General features: G+C 39.7%; 1 protein-coding gene across 3 annotated transcripts in view; it reads right to left on the bottom strand.

Moving 5' to 3' along the window:
* ano2b (anoctamin 2b) overlaps positions 1–21138 on the bottom strand; it is a 73452-nt gene that overhangs the window by 21663 nt on the left and 30651 nt on the right. For 2 of the 3 annotated variants that reach the window (XM_016681522.1, XM_007571637.2), the window contains 9 exons: positions 19124–19198; positions 18821–19022; positions 15779–15890; positions 15431–15488; positions 15243–15343; positions 8886–9028; positions 3094–3246; positions 2447–2499; positions 426–604 (listed from right to left, as the gene is read on the bottom strand). In XM_016681522.1, the coding sequence (XP_016537008.1) occupies positions 426–604; positions 2447–2499; positions 3094–3246; positions 8886–9028; positions 15243–15343; positions 15431–15488; positions 15779–15890; positions 18821–19022; positions 19124–19198 (1076 nt within the window). Of the gene's footprint in view, positions 1–425; positions 605–2446; positions 2500–3093; positions 3247–8885; positions 9029–15242; positions 15344–15430; positions 15489–15778; positions 15891–18820; positions 19023–19123; positions 19199–19371; positions 19381–21138 lie in introns of all 3 variants that reach the window. The other variant, XM_016681523.1, reaches the window with a different exon arrangement.

Genomic DNA, 21138 nt, shown 5'->3' with positions numbered 1-21138 from the left:
GTAATACACATACATTTGTGAGATTTTCCTTGTTTTTAGTATGACTTTTAGGTTTTCTGCACAGAATGACTTGGAGGTTCCTTGTGACACATAACTCTCTCTGAATAAAGTCACTTCCAATTACTAAGAAAAGGTTCCTCTGTTGACTGAAACCAGATAATTACATTTTCGACATATCACATTAATTCATCTATCCATTGTCTACTCCTCATTATTTGAGAATGGCTAATCATGATATGAACTGACCTATTTTTAAGTTTTTATGTTTTTTTAAAGGTACAATATGAGTAAAGATCTTTGTCAAACATGTAAAGAGTGTTTCGTTCCTGAACGCCACACATTGTAACGACTGGGAGTATTTGATAAGATATAAGAGGCCTGAGTGAGTTTTTTTTTTTTTTTTTTTTTTGTGGTGGGATTCGTACCGGCAGACAGTGATGTCTCCGTGGTCTGAGCTGTGTGGCGCGGTGCCAGGCTTGAAATTGGAAACGTTGAAGAAGGAGAGAGTGTGGTCGATGAATCCGTGCATGGTGCCCGTCTGGCTGTACATGTACTGGTAGACGAGCCGAGGGATGAAGTCTGACGTGAAGGCGATCACAAAGGCCTAACCAGAGAAAAAAACTGAGTCAGACTATTTCATTTTTAGGGTATTATTCCTTTAAAATCTTAAATCAATCTTGAAGTTGGCACTGGCACCCTGCTGAACCCAAACATACCAGACTATCTGTAGTGTTTCCTTTGCTAGCAGCTCCATTTTAATAAAATTTGTATGAAAAAAATAGAATGCAGGATGGAGGATCTTGATTTTGTCTGGACTGAATTTGATCTGTGGCTGGTTTTGTGCGTCAGTCATTGAAAAGGTTGAGAACTTTTAAAGTTACGATACAGACAAAGCTATCCACAACAGAGCCAATGTGAAAGTATGATGGAGACTAAAATACGGTAGAATTGGTTCCAGAACATGTCCAAAAAAGTCTTCCAGATGAAAACATTGACTAGACATCATCTAATCTGGGTTTCCATAACAAATCTGTGCCAAACATTGTCAACTCACTTTTGCAATGGCTGTGTTTCTGTTAAAAAGGAAACGCAATTAAAATCACACATGAATAAGTTTGTTCACGTGTCGTCATCCTCTGGCCACTTCTGGTCGTCTTCTTCATGGTTTGCGCCAGTGGCAACATTCGGTTGTTGATCACATGACTCCTGCGATGCAGCTTTGCAAAACAAACCCAGTTTGTTGTTTTTGGCAAACTTTTCTTTTTGGAAAAATTAGAGTTTTTTTCAAAGTTGTCGTGTTTCTATTAAATTTAGTTTGGATGTCAAATCGCCTAATTGTACGGTCAATGGAAGCGCAGCTACTGTCTTGTTTGAACTGGGTCACTTCAAGCCGAGGCAAGTCGACTTCTTGACGGTGGGTAAGTTCCTCTTTGCCAGTCCAAAAGAGTTTTCCTTGCATCCCTCTCTAATTTAAACAATACTCCAAGCAAAAGGAAACTTAAGACACTTATTGAAGATCTATGAAGGAGAATAGTAGATTTACAGGATCTGGAAAAGCCTTTTGCACAAATTAGTTGCCGACAACAAAAAAGGAAACAGGCTCCAAAACTAAAACCTTTACACTGTGCTGAAATTCGCTGAAGCTTAAACGGACTTTGAATATGGACTGATGACCTGCGTTCCCTTTCCACTGCAATCCGTCTCCTTGTTTTTACAGCATGTACGAAGGAGTGCAGTCCTTTCGTCCATCTCTCCACCTTATTCAAACTCCTGTCCTTTGATTTGGAAACCTTCAGAATCTCTTCAGTATTAAAGTAAACAGAAAAGGATTTGGTTGGTTGGACAGATGCCCAGCCCAAGGCTGATCTCACCAGATTTACATTTCTGAATGCTTCAGCAGGAGAGCATTATATATTAGACGACCAGCTAACTCAGAAGTTAGATATTGTACGATCCCTTTTGTGTGCATTTTACTCCAATCTGAGCTCAATATTTCCCACAAAGTGCTGTTTTGTTGTTGCTGTTTTTATAATCTGTAATTCACCATCAAGTAACAAATCCAAAGTCAACCAATAAAAGGCTTTCAAGACATTTCACCATTTTATCATTAAGCTTCTTAATTTCATCATCTTTATCAAAAAGGGGAAAAAAACAAACTCAATGGCTGAAGAAGTGATGACTAAGACTCTTTACCAGCAGGTCATGTGGGAAAACAGAGAGATTCCTCCCAAATTCTTATTTAATTACATCACGTAATTGTGTTTGAAAATAATGCATTTAACCTGGAGACTGGACGAACTGAAAAGGAATGGGAGCTGAATGCTAACAGCATTAAGCTAAAATATGATTATGAGATAGAGATGTTACTTCCAGAGGTTCAGAGGAAGGTTTTGACTTTAACAAACTAACTGTTAGTAAAAAATACTGTGATTATGTTCATACTTACATTTATTATTACTGACAGTTTGCCCATTCCGCTCAAAATGTTGTACCAAATGCCTGGAGAAGGGAGAGAGCGAGAGAACAGTGACGTCAGCATTACAGCAGTGTCATCATCGTTTAGAGTATTTTTATTCAGGTGAAATTATTTCTAAGTTGTTTTCCAGACCGTTCTTGATTTCTCTGAGTGTGTGTCTGCTAAACTTTGAGATATTTTTGCTCAAGTGGGGTTGTGTGAAGTATTAATGAGTAGTAAGTAGGTCAGCCGCGCTTGGAGGAGGTTTGGCCTCGGTTACATGGAACTGGGCCAAATGTTAGAGATGTTATGAAAATGGAGGAATAATACAAACTAAAACTAATATGAAAAACTGACGCAACGAAAAATTCACAAGGTTTATTTTGCTTACAAACCTAAACATTTCTCATTTTGGAGGCTTCAAAGAGTATGTGAACAGTAGTTTTCAAATATCGCCACAGAGTGGAATTGGATTTAGGACTGGCCTTTGACTAGGATGTTTCATGACAAAAATATACTTTACGCTGAATTATTCCCGTCAGACCGTCAGTTCCTGAAACTGACGAATTTATGTTTGACTCCAACTTTTTTTTTTTTACATGTTTGTACCAGTCTGTTGGTAAGTTGGATGAGCTTACCAATGTCTTTAGCTCGAGCAGCAACTGGCCTGCGTAACTCTGTGACGAACTTCCTGGCATCCAGCCTGATCTCAATGACGTTGTTCAACAGGGCGAAGAGCGGGGCCAGGGGGAACGACGCCACGAACAGAGACACAAAGCCAAACTGGATAACTGTGGAGAGATGTAGAACCAAAACAAAACAGAAAAAGTTATTATTTGCTTCTGTTATGTACAGTTAAAACTAATTCCATGTGTTATTGGAAAGACAGCTGTTGATCCATGAAACTTTTATTCCACTGGAGAAAACACGCAAAGAAAGAATTAAAAGTGAGAATAAACACTGAAACAAGATGGGATAATTCATTTTCCAAAACATGCTGCTTTGTCATATTTTTCATAAATCCAACATTATGGATTTTCTGTAGGCTACGTTCCTGAAATTTTTAACAAATTCTTTTAAGCTGTCCTTGGAAACACTGAACTAACCCTTTAGAGTTTAGCACCAAATTAAAATGACGAACTTCATTCAGATACAATTTACACACACACACACACACACACACGCACACACACACTCCTCATGAAAATGTTTAGGATGCCACTTTTCTTTGACATGTTTGTGTGCCGACCCCACCACCCATGAGGAATGTCCTGGGTGGAGAGCCATAGAACTCATATTAATGAAAAGCTCCAGTCAAAGGAAGGAAGCAGCAGTCATATTCAATAAATCAGAATGTGTCCTGGTGAGGCTCATAAAAAAGTACAGAACCTTTTGAAAACCCTTGTTTTGGTTGGGGTCCAACTGACCCCACACCCGTAAAACTTGTATCATTTGCCTCAGTCCTCTACGTTTGTCTCAGTCCTCGCACGTACAATGGTTAAGCAGGTATTAAAAACATTTTTCATTTTAAAAAATGTATTAAAAATATTACTTTTATTAGTCTGAAGTAACATTTCAACTTTAAATGAATTATGATTTTTAAATGATAATAATGAACAGGCATAAAAGCATTTAAACATCCATCTGTGTGTAATAAATCTATATAATGTGTAAAAAGTTAATAAATTAATTTTTCAATAAAGTACTAATTTTTTGAACAGGAAAGGTAAAAGCTTCATTTGTACTTTTTACATGATTTCTTTTTAAATGTGGACGATTCTTTTCTTTTTTTAAAAATGTTCAGCTGTAAATTAAAATAACTGATTCTTTGCTGCTTCAAAGTGAAACAACTGAATGTTTTGTTTCCTCCGAGTTCTCCCTCAAAGAGCAGTAAGATTGGATCTTTCTTGCCAGTGATTGGAGAATATTGCTGGCAAATATCAGGTGCTAGATTTCACCATGATAAACATGAATATTTAGCATCTGCTGCCAAAGGGGGAAGCATATCTGATCGATGAGAATGTTGTGTCTATCTCTGCTGATTAATGATCGGTTCGCCTCCGTCTTAAGAATGCGCAGAAGGAAACCCGAGACGAACGCAGCAGTCGGGCCAGCCGGGGCCCCCCGACGCGTTGCTGCGATCGGAGCGCTGGAACCTAAGCAGTGTGGGAACGGGGATTTCCAGCGAGCCGGAGACTGACGGCTTCACCTCGGGACACCACGCCGAGACAAAGAGCGGCCGGGAAGAGAATACGGCAGTGGCGCACCGAGCGCTACGGGGCAGGCTCAGAGTAACCTCGCCGTCTACCTGAGCCGAGGTCGCCGGGTCCGGCCCAGCCACACAAAGGCGGCGCAGGAACAGACAGGCCCCACGTAGAAAAATCCCTGCGAATGGCAACAGTCCGCTCATAGTCATGACTGTCAGAGTGTGTGTGTGTGTGTGTGTGTGTTTTCCAAGCGGAACGCAGACATTTCTGACATTCTGCGATGCGCCCCGAGGCGGGTTTCCTCCCACCCTCCTGTGTCAAACAAAATCTCCCTTTTCAACACATAAAATTGTCTTTTCAAGCTGTAAAATCTGGAATGTAATTAAAGACCTGAAACGTTTGCTTGGTACCTCCACGTTACAAAACGCTTCACCACGTGGGTTTGTAGCTTTTTGCACGTTGTAGTTTGGAGAATAAACACAAAACAACAATTTACATTTAGATGTTTCTGCTGTCCTGTTGCTGAACTTTGACCCCCATCAGCAAGGAGCAAAGCATCAAAGATATCAAGCTATGGCGGCATCTTGTTTTACGTGACAGTGTCTAACCATCAGTCACCGCTCCGCTTTAACGTCCTTCAACTAAATTAAACGTCTTCATCTGCCCAGCTGTTGAAGAAGTCATTGTCCATCTTGAAATGCTATACAGGATTTATGTTGTTGAAAACAATCCATCAGTCCACTGAGGTCACAGCATGTTAGTTGAGTTGAGGTCTGGACTTTGACTGTTGCAACTTCATTCATTTCTTGGTTGGTTGTTCTGTTGCCGTGTTTGTTATCAATGTCCTTCTGATGACTGAAGGACAGCTGACCCCTCAATATTCACAGGTTTGTGTCAACAGCTGCCAACAAATAGAGAACATCTGCAAATACTTGAGATACCCTCTAAAAACACTTATAACCACAACAAGATAGTTAGGGGTCAATGTACAAAAAAAAAGTAATTTACACCAAGAAACTGGGATTAACTTAAGAAATTTTCTAGAAAAAAAAATCAAGAAAATTTCTGAATGTGAGAAGTCAAAAATTTGCTCAGAAACTTTTAGATTAATCTCAGAAATTGTAGAGGAAAAAACTTGGAAATTTCTGAGTTTCAAAACTTGACACTTGTTTCTGTTTTTTTGCAGGCAGTTTCTGGCATACCCGACTATCAGGTGTGAAGACTCCCATATTTGGCCTTTCTTCTGACTTCATTGCTGGTGTTTTGTGGTTCATTAAAGTGCAGCTTTGCAAATCCGTCACATTTGTCAAGTTTTCATTCAACTCAGACGTTTGTTTCCAACAGGAAACATTTCGGGGACCTTCCAAATGAACCCAGTAAAAGGTGCATCATTTTTCAAAAATCCATTTCCATTTACTCTTTCACAACAAAAGCACAATATTATTTCCAGCATTCTTCATGAACAATATAAAAACTCATAATAACATATCAGCAATCGAGCTGGGCAGCATTTTTAAATGTCTCTGGTATTTCTGACATTTCATATTTGATTAAATGAGGCGTTCTCATGGTAACCCTTCCAAACAAGTCTTCTCCTTTAGGCTTTTTCAGAGGAAACAGCAGCTGCAGGTATAGAAACAGAAAAGCTTGGTCCAAACTGAGTCACATAGCGTAGCAGCTTCTCTATAAGAGAAAGTCTTAAAAAAGTAAAAAAAATAAAATAAAAAAAAATCACGAGAAAGACTGATTCTAAGTCAGACATCCGAATAGAGCTGTCCAAAATCTATTACCTATAACCTCAATAAACTGAAGCAATGTTGGCTGAAACTCCTCCACAAACAGAGACCGATAAGTTCACAGAGAAGAGAAATACTTCTTCTGATCCTCCTAAAGTCTTTGGTTGCATGTTGTTACTTGTAATGCTGTTAACCTATGAGATTTGGATACTTGTCGACAGATCGCGATAGTTTATTGGCTTCTGTTCAAAACACAGAGACATAAAAAGTGTTTACCCTTTTGATGGATTTCCTCTCTTTTTTTCTCTTTTGTTTAGCTCTTGAATGTTTCAGATTAAAAATGTTTTAATATCGGACAAAAACATCCAGACCAGATATGGAATAAGGTTTAAAATGATGTCTTCATCTTGGAAAGTGAAAACTTTCACCGTATTAACTGTATTTACCAACATCATTAAATCAACAATGAAAGGGAAAGCTGCGGTAATCTTTATTAGCCTCTAACCATACCTGTACATTCGAGAATTTACTTGAATAGAACCTGTCTGACGACATGAAGTAGGGTAAAAGATCTCATCTCATAAAAAATAAAAACATTTCAAATAAATTAATTTCTAATCAATTCTAGACGTTTTGGACTTCAGTGAAACCACAATGACATTGTTTCATTTGACTGGAAGATTACAAAAATACATTTGTTTAATTGAGCACTATAATGTAAAATGGACCTTTTTTTAGCTTTACCATCATGTTATCATGTCATTTTCACATCAAACATTCCTGGAGTGTTGCCTTGATTATTTCATACATGTTTGAGAAATCCTTTAATCTCCCGTGGCAACCATTAATCTGTGCCAAACACCTTCACAGATTAATGGTTGTCATTAATCTGTGCAGATTAACCCTTTTAGACCCGAATTTCAAACGTCTGCCTATATAAATCTTCCTTATTTTAATTGTAAGTAGTTATTTAAATGTCCTGTGAGATGATATACTTACCCATGTACCCATAACAACTGGAACTTTCAATATCCAACAAGTCATTTTCACAATTTACCGTCTATTAAACGAGTGCCCCCCGGATTAATTTCACTCTCTGCAGCTGCAGCTGTGAAATTACCGTAATAACCCGATATTGGCTGGAAAGTGCAACGTCTCCCCTTTCAGAAACCGTTGGAATTTTTCAGATAGCGCCAAGTGTGGTGGAATTACGGTACTGCAAATGTTTACATGTCGGCGGCGACAGGTTCGGTTCTAGAAGGGTTAATTAATCTGAGGAGCTTTGAGCTTCGTCTCGAAGCTCCTCAGAGGAGGAGGACAGGAGGAGCTTTGAGACAAGCTCCTCCTCTGAGCTCCTTCAGACTAGCTAACATCAATTAGCAAACAGCTGGTGGAACTGCGCCATCTGCTGAACGTTTCACATCTCAGTGAAATGCTGGTAAAAACATTAAAGGGTTAATAGAGGAGCCATGTTGTGATGACTTCCTGAGGGCGGAGCTTCAGAAAGAGCAGGAGCTTCTTAAAGAGACAGAGGCCAATTTTAAGGTCTTTATAAATGGAATCATGAGATGGAAACTGCTTTGTTCTGTTTGTTGTTTGCACTTTATATATTGTTAGTTTATTTGTCTTTGCCTATTATCCATGTGCTGCTGCCTTTCTCAACCAGGTCACCTTTGTGGAAGAAATCTTAATCTCCATTAGTTGTTTGATTTTTTTTTTATCTGCTTGAATAAAGGTGTAGTAATACTAAATTGTTAAAATGTAGCATTCGTTTGATCATTATTTAAGTGTGGCAAATTATCAAAAATAGAAAGAGCCAAACACTTTTCATAGAAACTATTTTTACATCTGTCCTGAACAAAAAGTTGGCACTCTTTTCAAATGACAGCAAATAATATATTTTTACTATTTACCAACAAGACCATGAGAGTGAAAACTATCTAACATTAGAGTGATGTTAAATTATTTGTCACAGTGAACATGTATCCATGGGGGAAAGGAAAGCTTTTATCTGCCTGTGTTTATGCACTGCAGTTTCTAGCTGACATGGACACACTGTGGGTTTGGTGTAAACACCGAGCCTATCTGCTTACTTACAGCTTCCAGAAAGCAACATATATACATGGTCGAGTATCTCTTACTATTTTCTCTCTTTCTTTTCTTTTCTTTTTGAAGATTTCACCATTTGCTTCGTGAAATGAGATCTAAACAACTTCCATCAGTTTCAAAGAGCAGTTCCCATCCAAACAACTCCAGAACATCCTGGATCCATAAGCGCTTCGGTCCGACTGCGTGTGTTTACGAGCGGGATGTGTGTGTGTGTGTGTGTGCGTGTGTGTGGAGGGGGTCAGATTATGTAATAGCTCTGTGTGATGTTCAGGGAAACTCAATTAAAATGATTGTTGGTTTCTCATTGTCCCCGGGGCCGTTTCCTCTCTCTCTCTCTCTCTGTGCGTGTGTGTGTGGTGTGTGTGTATGCAGACTCACTCATCTCCATGTATTCTGGTGTGAGGCCTTCAAACGGAACCAGCGCGTAGTCCAGGTTCCACTGCCGGGGAGGTCGCTCTTCGTCCTTCTCCTTCTGAGTCGGCTCCTTCTCCTTCAACGTGCGGATCAGCTTCTTCAACTTCCTGTTCAGATTGAGCCAGAGACATAGGGAGCTGTTCAACCAACGTGTTAAAACTACTCCACCTTGCAGGGATTCTGTGTTTCCCTGTCAGGTTTAAGTATTTCTGACTGTGTGCAGACCACACAGTTAGATGGAAATTCTCTTAAAAGACTCGAGCTAGCATCATCTTGGATCTTAAAGATGTTGCCATCTTAAAAAAAGTCAAAAAGTCCTGCACTTGTAAAGCAAATGTTATGTAAATGTTTCATGAGACGTGATGTTTACACAAAATATAGCAGCACAGGACGTTTCCTACAGGAACCAGAGGAGTCAAGAGGTTCAGTTTGTCTTAAAACGGGTTTTTGCTTCGTGAAATGTGGCCTGACTTTTTAGCCCCCAGAAAGCTGCTGTGTGTTTTTATGTTCCAATTATGTCTGAAGATACAGATCGGGAAAAATTAATAGACCACTTAAAATTATTGGTTTCTCTGATTTTACTTGTTATAAGTATATGTTTGAGTAAAATGTACGTCTTTCTTTTATTCTATGAACTACTGACAACACGTTTCTAACTATGAAGTTAGTTGTGCTAGCCCTGAAGCACTAAGCATGAACAATATCTTCCGCTAACGTTACAGCGCTACATGGAAGCTAATGCCAGTGCGCTAATCCTCTAAAATCGCCACATTAGTGAGAATTGCCTCACATCGATTTACCTTTACAATTTGACAAGAAGCTACGAGTGAACATGAAATAAAATGAGAGTAATTTAGTGGTGCATACCACTAACTCAAAAGTTAGTTCTGTTAACCCTTAAAGCCCTATGCAAACACAGATTCCGCGGAGGCTAATGCTAGCACGCTAAATCGGTAAAATCAACCACATTAGTGAGGATTACCTCACACTGATTCACCTCTACCATTTCGACTAATCGGTAACAATCCCAAACTGTAAATGGCGAATTGAACTTTAAGCCCAAAATGGTCAAGCCATTTTTAATATCTGAAAAAGATCAGGTATGTCTCTGCAAATATTAATTTAGTCTCTGCATCCGACAAAAATTTGACCTTTCCTCATCACGATACATAATCAATATGCTAAAACTCATCGACACAACAGGACTTGAGTTTTCCTTTCTTAACATTTAGACCCAATGCTAAAAAGCCGTGACGGTTTGCTTTCCCAGTTACTTTCAGCAGCCTCAGCGTTTTGTGTTTTAACAGGATGAAAATATACGACGACGAGGCACAAAACTCATGAGGTCAGAAAACATTTAAACTGTTTCAAAGTATGTTCCTAGTGGGTTAAACCAATCCTGCAAGACACTAAGAAATTTGTATTCAAATTCATGAACATTAATTGGATCAAAAAGCAGACTTAGCAGAAAAACATGTAACGTGTGTTTCTGCTCAAGTCAACATTGTCAACGTGCTGCATTGACTATAAAACGACATTATTTCCAGCGAGCCATAGCAGGTCTGCAGCACTCCGTCATGAGCCAAGTCTAAATGTTTACAGCACCTCAGAAGCAAACATCTCAGAGGAATCCCATCACTCCAACAACCAGAGGCTGACTGTTTCTGAAGGCAAGTTACGGCAGGAAGACTGGCTCTTATCAGACATGCAAACCTGAATCGGTGCAACAGAAATGAGACGGAGGGTTTACAGGTGTCACTATTTTTGATTCTTCTGAATTAAAAATTCAGAAGACTTTATGATAAACAGCCGTGGTTATCGTCTAACAGTAAAGACGTGCTCTCTCCGAGTGCGAAGACGTATTAATAGTCCCTGTGCAAAGTCACACACGTCTGACACTGTGCGCAGGCTGTATGGTGGGTGTGTGGTTGGGTGTTTGTATGAATTCGAAACTTGTAAAACCTGTAGTGAAAATGGAAACATGCGTTGTTGTTGTGGTTGTTGGTTTTGCAGTGCATACATATAAGACCAATCTAAACTCCTCACAGAGGAGAAGAAGAAACTGAGGCTACAGTTCATGCAGACTCACTGAAGTCGAACAATAACAAATTAGAAATATATCAGCAAATTGCCAACATTGGAATGAGGTTAATAAAACGAAAGCTCCGGCTGCAGCTGGTGTTGTGGTTTGTGTGGGGGATATTTTCCGTGGCACACATTGAGCCTCCCACATGCTAAACACCACGGCCTACCTGACTGGCTGCTAACCATGTCGATCCTTTTTTGAGCACGGCGTGCAAATATTCTGGGGGATAACGCAGCATGTGACATGTGATCATTTCACCTGTTTTCTCATTCATCAGACTGAGGCTGTTTTAAGTGAGTCAATTTCAGAGACACGTTGGGTCTCAGAAGGACGTCACTGTGAATATTCCACAGAAATGTATCCTCTGGGAGGATACGAAGGCCCAGCCTAGCAACCATATGTTGCCTTGAGAATACTCTGTCCCTTATTTGTGTTCTATGAACGGAATCTGTTGTTGGAAGTTGTCAAACCAAGACATTCATTCTGCAGTGGAACTGAAAGATTTCAACTCGCAAAGTAATTTGTGTTGCTTAGAAACTTTGCATTTCTAGCTTTTATGGTGACTGAATTGTTTAACTTTATAGATTATTAAGATGCAGATTTTTACTTATGTTTGGACATCTAAAAGTGGCATTGTACCTCCAAGGAAACATGTATCCACAGTGTTATATCGTTTTTGCCAAATGCCCCATCTCAATGTCCCAGCCGAAGGCGAGACTCACTGACGAAGGAAACGCTTTTCCAGTTTTCCAGTCTTAGCCAATCTGTTTCAAGGTGTGCATTTCAAGTGCTGATGTAAGAGAAACATTCTTTCATAATTGTTCAATCTAAAGCTCAAAATTCTGCTCTTGAGCAAAAAACAGACCCGGTTTGCATCCTTCTCCTCTAGCTCACTCTTTGCCATCAGCTTGACATCATCTTGGGGAAGTTCTAGCAATTCAACAGGTGGACCTCAGTGGACCTGTACTTGATCAGATGGTAAACCAAGTCACCGCTTCGTTTTTCTGAGAGACAAAAAAAAGTATTCCACTGGAAGAGAACAAACCTGAGCATGCAGGGGGCAAGTTTGAGCAGGAGCAAAATGATTAATAGTAGCAGAGAATATTTGAAAGAGAGTTCAGAAACATAACGGAACATAGAGCGTTTGTAAGCAAGCGGGAGCATAGTTTGAGTATGAGAACAGATATTTGAGATATTTGAAATCTGTACTACCGTACAGATTTTGTTGCGGTCTGCCTATTGGCCTTCATGCACACCGCTGCTGCTCATTAAATATTTTTTCCTTTATAATCTACTGTCTGTAAGCCTGAAATGTGATTGTGTGAACATTTTTGTGAAAATCTCGACAGATTAAAAGTTTCTAGCAACAACAATGCAGTGAGATGTTCAAAGCCTCTTTAACGTCTTTTCTTCCCCTCACCAATGAATTGCTGTTTTGTGATTGACTGCGTCGCTCTCTGTGCTAACAAGAAACCGAGTGTGTGTACCTCAAAAGGTGGTTTCATACTACACCTCAAAATATACTACACTCCAAGAACACCAAGAAATTCAAGTGGAAGGGTTCAGATGTAGAGGGTTCCAAGAACCAAAAATAGTCTACTAGATTTTGCTGCCACCAGTGCAAAGATGCTTATTACTGGCAGCAGGTGGATGAACATGTCTCTGCAGGCGGTGAGTTGAAAACTTTTGGATGGTGGCCATAAGATATGAAGGGCAGCGCTGTTCAAGAAAAACATAAAGCAGAGACTGAAACTCTGCAGGATGTACAAGGATGGACAGCAGGTCAAAAGCTGTGTTCTCAGATTAAACTTGTTTTGGATAGAAAAATCGGTTTTCTGTAAAAGAACAGGTAAACACAATGATGAGTCTTGTGTGTTACCAACAGTGAAGCAACCTAAAACTATCCATGTGTTCAGTTGATTCTCATTTAAAGGGGTTTGCTTACTCACAATTCTGCCTGGTCTGGTCTTGGTGTTCAGATGTCCAGTCTTGGTCTCTGTCGTGGAAGGTCAGGTAACAGTCTTGATTTTTGGAAGGCCCAATCTTGTTGTTGGTAGATCCGGTCTTGGTCTTGGAAGGTTTGGTCTCGGTCCTAGAAAGTTCAGTCTTGGTTTTAGAAGGGCTGCTCTTGGTTTTGGGAAGTTTGGTTTTAGTCTTTATCTTGGAAGGTCAGGTATTGGTCTTGATTTATCGAAGGTCCAGTCTTGGTGTTGGTAGATCCAGTCTTGATCTTGGAAGGTCTGGCTGTGATCTTGATCTTGGAATGTAGAGTATTACTCTTGGAAGGTCTGGTTTTTGAAGGTTTGGTTTTGTTTTGAGCCTTGGAGGATGCCGTCTTGGTTTTGGTCTCAGAAGAACTGTCTTTGACTCCTTGACCATTTAGCAGGTCAACTAACTTTAAACATCGTCCAAGACACACAATCCCTTTGTTGAAACACTATAGTACTAGCATCACCTTGTGGAGCTTTCATCAGTGGCTCAAATATTGGAACTTTTAAATTTTGGATCTTTGGTTAGGAAGTTTCCCAAACCCCAAGTGTTTATACATCACAACATGTCGGTTCAAGTGGTCAAGATACTGTGTTCAAGTCCAAGCTCTTATCAGATAGGAAATGACCACCATTAATTAGAATTTGGTGGAGACGATGTAAAGCAATCTGAGTAAAATGAAAGTTCTGGACAACATCCCAGTAAATACTCTAGAATAAAACAAAAGATTTTAAAAGTTTTATAGCCAGAGGACACATCTGTCAGTCTGAAAACATTTGGCCATGACTTCACATGCTTGCTGAGTAGCTTAACTGTAACCCCTGAATTCCTCTTAAACCAGACCTCTGATGTTGAGTTCCTCAGTAAACCACTGGCTTCCTACCAGGCGTGAAAACTTTGAAGCGTATGAATGTGACGCAGACCACTTGACGGAACGTAGTAAGTTGTGTTGCGTGCGTCACGGAACATTGACCACGCATACTAGAACCTTTGATGAGGCCAATCAAACAGGTCGCAGGGTTAAGCTGTGCTTATAGCAACAGTAACAATGCTGCCTCAGGCCAGGTGCTGATATAAACAGAGCTGACCTCTGACCCTTTGGATCTGCTTGTAAAAACTGAGCTATAATTAGACAAAATGGTGCACCTCCGTTCTGACCCAGAGGAAATGTTATTAGAAGGAATCTTGCGCAGTATTGCGATCGAGCAAGGGTGAGTGAGTGGGAGCTTCATGGTAAACACAGAAAAACAACAGAGACATTGTTGTGCTGCAGTCAGAAACACAATTTTACTCTGAATACCACAAAATAAAACAATGTGCAACAAACTACCTTCAGGGAAGCAGCCAAGAGGCCAAAGGTACGGAGCTGCTCCATCTTCTCCTTTCATAGAACAAGTATTGGAATCTAATGTTCGTAGAGGAGCTGAGTTGTTCTGTCTCAATTGGAAAAAAGTTGGAAGATTTTTGAGTTCAAGTCCAGATTGTTGGCAAGACACTGAACCCCAAGTCGTCCATCGGAATATGTTTTGGTGTATGGGGATTTACCTTCTGGGCCAAAAGGTCAATATGACTACGCAACTGAAATTCAGATGATTTACTTTTAAGAGCGGCCAGATGAAAGCCGTCATTGAAAGAAAACTATATTAAATCCTGTTTGCAGAAAAAAAGCTGAAAATACACAGCAGCCTCAACATGCAACCCTGAGAGTAGCATGATGTGGCAGCTTGGGGGGATGCTTTCCATCTGCAGCCACAAAAGATGTTTAGATTTAATAGGAAGATCTACATACAGTGGAACCCTGGAAAAAACTTAAATAGAAAAATCCCTTCAAGCAGAACAAACAACAGGATCCTAAACACACACCCCTTCAGTTTAGTGCTTTAAGTCCAAGTATTGTCATGTGTTGGAATGGTTGCAGTCAAAGTACAGACCTAAATCCAACTGAGAATATGTGGAAGAACTTGGAAACTGTTGTTCACACACTGCCTTCATTCAAGCTGACAAAGTTTGAGCCACTTTGCAAATGCATACTCCAAAAAGCAGATGGATGGCTGGATCACTTTCCTTACATTTAAAAATTATGCACTACTTCGCAATAAAATGCATTGAAATTTGAAGTTGTAAAGACGAAAATTTCTGCAAAGGTTTCATCTCACAGCTGCCCTTTGGGCTGGTTTAGACCGTCAGGCGTCTAAGTCTCAGGTCCAACTATGGCACAGAAAGCAAAAAGAAAGCGGTCGACTCACGGGATCCCGATTTCGAAGATGTTGTTTTGGATCAGCTGCTTGCCCAGCATGATGATGCTGAGCTGAACGCACAACTCGATGAGGCAGCCTCCTGGTGCGCACTAAGGGAAACACAGAGGGTCAGTTCCAGAGCCGTGCAGGATCCTCGTATACTTGACCTTCTTAGCTAAGGTTTTACAGAAACAAACCTCCTCCATGCGATAATCATTGAAGACATACACATAACTTCCAGGTCGACCCGCAAACCTACAAGAGCAAACAAAAGGTAACATTCATGGGGTATGTTTTTTTTTTTTTTTTTGGTTTTACCAAAATTAATTAATCATTTCTTTTATATACAGATGTTTAAGAAATAAAAACATATTTCTTGTTTAAGAAAAGACTCTTCTTGGCATAACATAAATCTTTAAAAATCAACGACAGGCCTCTTTTTTCTTCATTAATAATTTATGTTTTTGCGTGAATACACGGTTCCCACAGCTCAACATCATGTCAAACTACACACAGGAACATGCATACGAGGACTCGCGTCTTACCGTCCCTTGAAGAAAGCCACGTAAAATATGGGAGCGTATGCGTTCATAAACTTGAGCAGGAAGGCCTTAAGGATGAGACGCTCTTCAAAGTTGGTTTCCGTTTTAGGAATCTCTGAAAAAAAAAAAAAAAAGTTAATATTACTATTTACGTAAAGTTTTAAGAGGACAGTACTTTAATATGCACATTGGCTTTTGAAGATAAAACTTAACCCCAAATCATATTTTTATTTTATTTGAGAAAAAAGAAAAAGAAAAAAAAACAGTAGTTGCACGATGCCTAAAGTGGTTAGAAAACCCTTCAACACCAAAGTCAGACCAGTCAGGGTCACGGGAAGGAAAAAGAGTCCAGTTGGGCCTCATATGTTCTGACTTCTTTCGTGTTATCAATGTACTCTTGTACCCACAAGCCTCAGAATTGGCATTGTAACCATTCTCAGATGTCAATAACTTTGTTGATCTGCTCTTGAATTTCTTTAGATCAAAACATGACGTGTTACTTTTGCAATCTTTTATCCTATGTCAAGATGTCAGACAGGTTCCATTTAAGAGATTTCTCCATTCTACCAGTCTGGCTGTCATCAGGGCAGAAACTGAGTCATACTATGCGGTTAATCATAATTTTGTCTGATGATTTAAAACGTTAAAATATAATAAAACATAAGTAAAAACTGAAAGAATCTGTAAATGGAAAAATACTTTTCTTAGCAGCACACACATCAGTGGAAGTAGGTTAGTGTACTGGCCCTTGTCTTTTTGATTACACACACACACACACACACACACACTCCCTCTTTACACATCTGAATTCTGCCTCTATTTCTGGGGTTGGGAATATAGATGTGAATGTCGTAGAAACCTCTGGGGACGACGGATGAGAGAGCTGGAGCATGAAAACATCAAAGTTTTATCACACTGTCCAAGAAGAAGAAGAGGAGGGGAAAAATCTACATTTTTCTCAAATATGCAGACACATGCTCATTGTGTAAAACAAATGTTTAAAAACATCGGAGTGTGTGTGTGTGTGTGTTAAGATTTTTTTAACTAGTCCCTCTGCGGCTCAAGTTCAGTTGGCCATCCCTTCAAACTTACATTTTTTACCCTTAAATAACAAAGCATCAGTTTATTAGTCTCTGTAGACAAGTCATTTCAAGAATTACTGCAATCAGCAGCAGTAAAACTGACCCAGGCATAAGTTAATTAAATTGTGTTATTTCCTGAAAATTTTGCATCATGCCCTAATATTTATTTTGATTCTGATTCCCGTTTGTGCCAAGTATGCCTCCTAGTCAAGTAAAAACAACTAAAAATATGCAATATATCAGATGTATTGGCACCAACATCGTTATTGGCTGATACATATCTGTATCAGCCCGATAAATAAAATTCAGCTTAAGTCAGCAGTGTGGTCAAGTTTTTAAGGCGTCAAAAGGTAAATCATATCGATATATGATATTGGTAAATACTGGTTATCGGCCATAACAGCAATATTAAAATCAGATATGGATATCAGACCAGATTTTCATATTGGAGAATCCCTAAAAATAACCAACTGACCTCCTGACATTGTTTTTTTTTTTGGAGTCATAGCAGTAGACCGTGAGCAGGCTACATATTTGACAGAAAAAGTAATCAAACTTGTGTTTCAGTTAGTCATTGTTGTAACATTTCTGGGCAATAAATATCAAACCATTGTACATCTTCACCAAGTGGAAAAAGTTTGTATGTAATCATTTTACACTGTTTCTATAACTGACAGAGCTAGGATAATACATGTTTGACTTGTATTCTTTTCTATTGCTTACGTGAAATTGTTTTGCAGTAAATATGTAAATTAAATCATAATTTCAAATTGCATTTCTTTTGTTTTACGTAGATTTCGACTATTATTAATACGTGTTGAATGATCTCACCAAAAACAAAAGCAGATGTTTAAGAGAAATTGTTTTTCACAGCACCGTATTTTTGAAATTTCTTGAAGAATTACATTATAAGTTTGGACGCATTTTCTCTATACACATCTGGTTTGTGTGCGTCTTTGGAAGAAAATGTAGGGCTTGTTTACTAGTCCAAGTTTGCTCTATTTTTAGCATCAATATTTTTCATTCCTGTTTGCAGTTTGTTTATGAAGATAATATATTTTTAAAAGATGTAAATGTGCAGATGGGAGTCAGAAGAAAAGTCGGAGATAAGACAGAATCTAAACAGATCAAATCTACGTTGGGCTGCAGTTGCCACCATATACATCTTGTTTTAACAAGCAGAGGTGCAAAAAGTGGGTATGGAGCGTATGCAACGCATAGGGGCGCAGCACCAGAGGGGGCGCCAAAACCCCGTCTGGAGGGGGCGGCGCGCCGATTATGTTTTCCATACACTTCAGCGCGCCTCACGCTCCTTCACGTCTCGCACATAACGAGGTAAATGTATCGATTTTTACACTTCACGTAGCGTCGCCTCGGGGGGTGTGATGTGAGAATCGCTCCTTCACCCTGACGGTCCTTCCCTCGGGGGACGGGCAGGCGCTGATTTATGTTTTCGCATCCACCTGAATAATGTGCAGTTGCGCCACTGTTAACAAGTACTGTGTACTTTTCAGTGATGTTATCATTGTTATAAAAGCGCATGATGTTTGTTGTTGTGGTTTCACGGTTCTCTGTCCTTTTGTGTGGTTTCTTCTCTCTTTCTGCAGGTGTAGAAGCAGACTTATACAGTGTTTTCTTGTTTTGTCCTCTACTCTCATCTCCTTCATTCCCTTTAAACCTTTTTCTCCACCTTTCTCAATTTTTCCCCTCCCGTTTTTTTCTGTGTCCTTGCCCATTACATTCAAAATAAACTGAGGATTTTTTATGTTCAGGTTTTACACATATATGTATATATCAAATAGAGCATATGGAAAGCTGTAAAGCTCTACTTAGACAGCCATTTTTGTGTGATTGTTCTGAGTCGCCCTGATTTTAAACATGTAGGATTTTCGTGTCCTGCATAACTGAGAATCTACACCAATGAAAACGGCTTTAGATGAGAGGTCAGTGTGTCTTTCTGTACCTAGCTCCGTCAGCCACAGTGCCACAGTGCCGTAGATTTCATCCAGGATCAGGATGACCACGAGGTTGATGATGACAGCGGTGGCCGTCACGGTCACCCGGACATTGGACTTGGTCTCGGGGTCTGGACTCATCGCCATCAAGGCCGAGATCGTGATGCGGTAGATGATTACGCCGAAAACCGCTGAAAACGTCAGTCCAAACTGGCAGCAAAGTGAGAAGAAAATGCTTTGACAATTAGTTAAGGTATGGTAAATATCAAGGAAGTGTATTGTATAAAGCACAGCACTTGTACTCGACTTGCCATGAAAAGGATAGAGGAAATGTTCATGAAGTATCCAGGGAGACGGTCTTTCCACGTCAACTTCTCGGCGACCGTCTGATTGAAAAGACGAGAGGGAAACAGAGGAGAGAAAAGAGTGAGAGAGTTCCCAGTTTGCCAAGCAATAGGTCAAGGTTGTTCAACTTCATTGAAAGATCTGGAGTGAAGAAAAAAAAAGACCCCAAAAAAAACAGCTTAAGTGAAGAAGAATCAGACAAACACCTGCAGACCTCTGTTTGCTGAATCGGCGCCAGATAAGCGGAAGGTAAAGGAAGGATGGAAGAAAGGTCAAGGGGTGTAAATAAAATGTACTTACTAGAGTTATGGTGAAAATAGAACTAAATAAAGACGCATCTCTAATAAAAAATAACTTCAAAAGAGATAATGAGGAAAAAAATGACAGAAACAGGAGAGAAAAGTCTCAATTGAGCCTCTATTGCCATTACTTTAATACAGAATGTTCTCATAGTACTCATATTTGGAGGAATTTGGGATAATTTCTTAAAAACAAACAAAAAAAAGTCATAATTTGTTTCAAGTCATCTCAACTTATCTGACCTGATTCACATCATGGAGTAATGTCACATATTTTGAATAAGCAGGAACAGCAAGCAAGTGGTGATCAGTCCTAAAGCAACACTGCCATCTAGTGAAGGTAAAGGAACAGTGCAACCAGCAATTCGAGCTGCCTGGACTGCACTCAGAAGAGAACATCCTCACATGGACTTAAACAGCTACATTGAATTTGAATGGAAACCGGAAGTTCAAGCTTTTGATTTTTTTTATCAGCAAATCACAACCAAGAGAAGCTGGAACAAGAGGACAAAGTCAAGAGAGGGGGACGTGGAAAGACAAAGTTATAGTCCGAGTGTGTGTGCGTGTGTGTGTGTGTGTGTGTGTGCGTGCGTGTGTGTGTGCGTGCGTGCGTGTCTGTGTGTGTGTGTGCGTGTGTGTGGGGACAGCCATCAGCGGAGGAGGTAGTAAATTAGGTCAGGCGTTATATTTGGCTTGTGGAGTCCACTGAGGAGAGCCCAGCAAAGCTCTCATGACGGAGACCCAGTGACAGGTTTTTATTTTCTGTTATTAGGTCTCTTTCTGACCAGCCTGCTCCTACGCTCCCATTTATGCAAAACAGGAAGTCAAAATAAACATTTTGTTTATCATGTAAACACTAAATAATTGCTTTATTTCATCCTGAGACCTAACAGAAATTGAGGATTTTTTAAAATTTATTTATTTATTTATTTATTTATTTTTATTTATTTATTTATTTTTTTTTGGTGTTTTTGGGCAGATTTGGTTCATCTTCCACTCCTGCATGTCAAATTTTGAACCAATAGCCACTCTCACAAGTGTACAAACGCAAATCAAAATGCTTGGTTTTTAAGAGTATAAAAATTTTGATGCATAATTTCGAAAGACTAGAAAGAAAATCTAGAGAGTTTGAGTTATAAATTAAACTGATGTTGGCCAAAAAAGCAAACTCTACTCCTACAAACGTCGGTCTCGGCTCAGTTGAAGTGAACTCTGCTGTGGTTTGAATGCGTATGTGAACGCCAAGACCACCAGAGACCACTCCAAAAGCAGGAAGTGGACTACGGCACAGTGAATTCTGGGTAAATACAACCATAAACAAAACAAGTCTAGCACTAGCGCGAGAAATGACTCGTGGTGTTTTACCAAAGACTAAAGAGAAATCCTACAAGCGCTAAAATCTGACGCCACTCCATTTTGTTTACATTTCCCTGAAGTAGGAAGTTGCGCTCAGTGTCTTCTTTAGAGGTTTTTGTGTCGTTTCCTTCAGTAGTTCTTTGCGCAGCGCCACCACAGATGGGGAGGTGAACAGGTTTTTCAAGTAGTTTGGCTCATTTTATTCAGTGAAGTGTGGAAGTGAAACGTACCAACTGATGATGTAACAAATGTTACAATTTTGCTCCCAACTCAAGTCCACCAGACTATCAGGTCTGAAACCACCGGGGAAATCTAGAATGGTGAAC

The sequence above is a fragment of the Poecilia formosa genome, unplaced genomic scaffold (assembly GCF_000485575.1).
Source record: "Poecilia formosa unplaced genomic scaffold, Poecilia_formosa-5.1.2 Scaffold284, whole genome shotgun sequence".
Lineage (NCBI taxonomy): Eukaryota > Metazoa > Chordata > Actinopteri > Cyprinodontiformes > Poeciliidae > Poecilia > Poecilia formosa.
Note: the sequence above shows the minus strand (reverse complement) of the source record. Positions and strands in the feature narration are given on the sequence as shown.